At 37.6% G+C, this 4,838-nt stretch overlaps 1 protein-coding gene across 1 annotated transcript; it reads left to right on the top strand.

Annotated features, from left to right (window-relative positions):
- Nucleotides 1-297: 297 nt before the first annotated feature.
- LOC116014208 (protein UPSTREAM OF FLC) lies at nt 298-2,756 on the top strand. Its single transcript, XM_031254212.1, has 5 exons — nt 298-626; nt 891-960; nt 1,104-1,216; nt 1,326-2,091; nt 2,430-2,756. The coding sequence occupies exons 1-5, from the start codon at nt 398-400 to the stop codon at nt 2,551-2,553; spliced, it is 1,302 nt and encodes a 433-aa protein (XP_031110072.1). The 5' UTR covers nt 298-397; the 3' UTR covers nt 2,554-2,756.
- The last annotated feature ends 2,082 nt before the right edge of the window (nt 2,757-4,838 follow it).

The following is a 4,838-nucleotide window of genomic DNA, read 5'->3' as shown; positions in this document are numbered from 1 at the left end:
AGGGTGATTATTTACCAAACAGGACCTATACACAAAGGTGGTAAAAACGGACGTCAGCAGGAAAGCAACTTAAAGTCGCGAGAGATGAGTTTAAAGAAAAGTGATGGTGACCTTACACCAAAGTCCCCCTCGATATCTCTAGGACTAGGATCCAAGACAAAACTAGCCAGGGAATTCTGCGTATTCTCTCATCCATCGAGGACCTTTTAATTTTCTTCCCCTCTCTCTCTCTGCCTATGTATATATATATAATTCCATTCCTTGTCTGTCAAAAACTCCACAGTAGTGACGTTGGTAATTAATTACAACTAGTAACTAGATACCCGAGTGAAATAATAAATACAGTCGATAATAGAGGTTTGAAGGGCGGGGTGCAGAGAGAGAGAGAGAGAAGAGGATGATGAAGATGACGGAGGTGGGCGGCCGTGGGTGCGGCGGAGAGAGTAGGCCGGACGCAGCCAAAACACAGGACAACAACATTAGTACTAAGAATAGGGTATTCTCTTCCAGCCGACCAACTTTCAAAAGGGTTCAGGTTGTCTATTACCTCTCAAGAAATGGCCACCTCGAGCACCCTCACTACATGGAAGTCACTCATCTTGTCCACCGCCAACTTCTCCTCAAAGGTACTCCTTTTTCATCTGCTTTTATGTTATCTGTTGCATGCATTCCCCATGCGTGTAATGGGAAATGTTATTAGGGGGAGATCAGTAAAAGTCAAGTCTAGCACTTTGGGTTTGGGTCGTTCGACAGAAGCAGTAAAAAATTTTAAAAGGTTTAGTTCAGTATATAGATCGAGTTAGAAAAAGTTACATCTTTACTCCTCTGTATTAATTATAATTTTTGGCGCACACTAACAAATGTGTTTATGGTTATTTAATGTTGTTCAGATGTGATGGACCGACTTACAGCGTTGAGAGGGAAAGGGATGCCATCACTCTACTCTTGGTCCTGCAAACGGTAATAAATTTATATATATATATATATATATTTCTTTGAATTAGAATTATTAGTATACAGCATGTTTAGTGTATATATAAAATTCTTCTCAAAAAAAAAGTGTATATATAAAATTTGCTACCATATATATATATATACTGCAGGAGCTACAAGAATGGATATGTGTGGAATGACTTAGCAGAGAATGATGTTATCTACCCATGTGAAGGTTCAGAGTATATACTCAAAGGCTCCGAACTCGTCCAAGGCTCTTCTGGTCAGTCCATATAAATTTTCTTTTTTGCAATGTACGAGGAGAGGTTTTATATATGTCCATAAACTTTCATTCAATTCTAAACTCATCAGTTTATTGATTGCTTGATCAGAAAAATTTCAAATGCTACAAGTGAGCAATTCCCAGCAATTTCAGCTTGTTAGGAATGCGCATGACGGAGGAGACTTTCTGCCCAAACGCAAACCGGTGGCTATGAAACGATACCCAGAACCGGAAGAAGTTCAGAACAATAATTATGGTGAAGAGAACGAAGAAGACGAGGATGAAGAAGAAGAAGAATATGAAGAGAAAATCAGTTATTCTAACTGCTCAGCTACGCCACACTCTAGGTGCTCGCGAAGGGCTTTTACGGAGGAGAAGGATAAGAACAGCGGCGAGTTAACCCGGGATGACTCTTCTTCGCCGTCATCCACTTCCTCACTGTCCGAAAAGGGCAACAAAGACGGTGACCCGGTGGTGGCCGAGTCCTCGTTGCTGAGTCGAAACTCGGTGCTCTTCCAACTCATCTCTTGCGGCGGCTCCGCCTCTTTCAGAGGGAAAACTTTAGCGCCCTTCACGAAACAATCCGCCGCCGCCGCCAGCGTGACGGTGGGGAGAAAAAGCTGCAGCGGCAGTAGCCTCCAAAAAGAGGTCTTGATCAGGGCGGCCGCGCGGGCAACGCCGCCGAAGGCGGCGGTGGTAGGAACGGAAGACGAGGAAGAAATCAAATACATGTCGGAGAATCCGAGGTTCGGGAACATCCAGTCCGAGGAAAAGGAGTACTTCAGCGGCAGCATCGTGGAGTCGATCACGACGGAAGAACGGGCCGAAATCCACCCCGGCAACCTCAAGAAATCCAACTCGTACAATGAAGAACGGTACGTAAATGTTCTGATAGGATAAGCTCTTACCCCCGAATAAAAAACTATAGTTAATAACAAATACATAATTTTATTTTCTTATATAACCCACTCCCATTATTCATGTAAGAGTGTTTTTCGAGACACTGGGTGCCACTAGACCACAAGGTCTTTGATAGACATTTATTATAATAGTTAATCCTTAAACTGTAAGAGTGTTTTTCAAGACACTAGGTGCCACTAGACCACAAGGTCTTTGATAGACATTTATTATAATAGTTAATCCTTAAACTGACACGATCGAGACAAGGTTTGGTTGACTTGTTGAAAAACACTGTACTGTACTGGTGTTGCAGGAGCTGCAAAGCAGGGCTGGGTGATGGCGCAGAGAAAGAAGGGAAGAGAAGAGGGAAGAGCGAGAAAGGGGGTGGGAAGTGCATTCCCATTAAAAAGTCTTCTTCTAAGCACTTCAAAAAGTGACGGTTTGATTGGATACCAATTTGGCAGTTGTGAGTTGCAGTGGCCCCATGGCCATGGACAATCTGGCTGTAATAGTTGTCTTCTTTAATGGATTCATCTTTTCTTATTACTTATTAGGGGTTAAAAGCTGGTGAAAATTTGGACTTTTCAACGGGCTCACTGGTGTTCCTGTACTACTCTGTACCACCTACCATCAAATTAACTTAACTTTCTTTTTCATAGTTCCGCAAGTTACTTTTTCTTGTGGCTACTACCATCAATGATTTTTTTTTTTGGAGTTACTTTGTGGAGCCTATGTTGAGGGAGAGAAAAAGAGTATAGATGACATGAGAAAGAAAGTGTGAGGAGCTCCTATAAATATAAATTTTTTTGTAGGATTCCCCTAGTAAAACTAAAAACAAGAACAAATTCCATTAGAGCTGTTAACATAGTTTTTGATAAACTACTCGTATTCGAGCTCGGTAGGTGTTTATTTATGTTCGTTTATTAAGGTAAACAAACATTAACAAATAAACTTTAGAGCCCGGTTAATAAACGAACAGATCTGAACAGTAGTAAACTCGTTCGTTAAGTGTTTGCGAACAAGCTCGTTTGTGTTTGTTTAGTAGTGTTCGTAAATAAGCTCGTTTGTGTTCGTTTACTATATTTTAATTATATCTTTATTTATAATTATAATAAAAATTAATTAATTAAAATAAACATACCTACATTTAATTGAGAAAAAATAATAAAAATTTTGCTGCCTTTTTTTTTTTTCAATAAGTTTTGCATTTCTTTCTTTGCAACAAAAAAAAAAAAGAATTTTATAATTATTCTCTTTTTGAATTTTGCCACCGAAAATATGACCATCACTAGCAATGCCCAAAGGGTTAATGATTCAAAGTGATAGGTAGCTGATAACCACTCTGAATCGCCTAAGTTGGTATGTATAGGCCACGCACTTGCTGAGTGGCTTGTGTGAGACAGACGCCCGTGCCTCTGTTTCTTTTTTTCTTTTTCCTGTGAAAAACTTATGTTTGCAAGAGAAAAAACTCTCCCAAAATTGTGCTTCCCATTTGTTAAAAACTTTCCCCCTCAGTTTTTTTAGCTTAAAAAACTCCCAATAAAAAAACTACTAGTATAGTTACTCTTACCTAATAGGCTGCTGAGTCACAATAATTTTCACTCTACTATTTTGCTAAGTCCAGGTGTGAGATCCGGTAATGAGAAAATTTTGTTTTTGTGAGTAAAATTTCACCTCTAATCTCCCTATTTCTCCCGATTGTAGCTATAAATAGTGAAATGTCAAATGAGAGGCTATCTCTGTCCGTAATTTACTGTTTAAGATCGAGATCAAAAAATACTACTTAAGATGAGAACAAAAAATCTCAGCATAGTAGTACACGAAAATATTTGTTACAGAGATTCTCGCCTGCCATAACATGCACGGTTTGGTCAATATTACATTAGGACAAGATTATAATTTGATTTGATGTGTTTAAAAAAAATAATAATAATAATTTGATTTGATGTAAAAGAAATGTTGGGCCATGACGAATGGGCCCCTCAAGTAGGCCCAAATCTACTAGGCTATTATACCTGGAATTTTTTGGATAATATACCGAACACAAGTATCCCTATAGGCACAAACCTGATGTCCTGATTTAAGAAAACTATGAAACGCGTATTAAGAATTAAGATAAGCCTAATTGTAATGAAATTTTACATTATTAACATCATTTGATTATGGATGTGAGCTAATTTCGTCAGAAGTCCCTTGTCTTTGATGGCAATTTCAAATTTAGTTTCAGATTATCATTTTTTCATTTAACATCTCATACTATTATTTTTTAGACATTTTTACTCCTTTCTCTTGAATTTTTCTATTTTTAGTAAAGACATTTTTGTCTTTTCATATTTTTCTGGTTTCAAGTGGTTTAATTGGTTTACTACTTTAGGTAACCTCTGATTTTTAGTAACCAAAATTTTCAACCGGTTTTAGTAAACTTTTAAACCGATTGAAACCGAAAAAAATAACAAAATAAAAATATGAAAAAACAAAAATGTCCTTACTAACAATAAGAAAAGTCATGAGAATGACTAATAAAGGTGTCCAAAAAATAATAGTTTGTGATGTTAAATGACAAAAATAATAGTCTAGGACTAAATTTGGAATTACTACCAAAGACAAGAGACTTTTGGCGGAATTAACTCCTGATCTTATGTATGTTGATCAATTATTATTGTGTAAACCATGATCCACACAACTGTGTGGAACATAAATAAAAAGTACATTATTTGTGTAC

The sequence above is a fragment of the Ipomoea triloba genome, chromosome 3 (assembly GCF_003576645.1).
Source record: "Ipomoea triloba cultivar NCNSP0323 chromosome 3, ASM357664v1".
Classification (NCBI taxonomy): Eukaryota; Viridiplantae; Streptophyta; class Magnoliopsida; order Solanales; family Convolvulaceae; genus Ipomoea; species Ipomoea triloba.
The sequence above is the reverse complement of the archived record's forward strand: the minus strand, read 5'-3'. Positions and strand labels throughout refer to the sequence as shown.

Bases quoted from the DNA above. Each gene is read 5' to 3' on its own strand.
- LOC116014208 (XM_031254212.1), top strand. From the start codon at position 398: ATGATGAAGATGACGGAGGTGGGCGGCCGTGGGTGCGGCGGAGAGAGT. The intron at 627-890 runs GTACTCCTTTTT...AATGTTGTTCAG, and splicing joins CCGCCAACTTCTCCTCAAAG to ATGTGATGGACCGACTTACA. The intron at 2,092-2,429 runs GTACGTAAATGT...CTGGTGTTGCAG, and splicing joins AACTCGTACAATGAAGAACG to GAGCTGCAAAGCAGGGCTGG.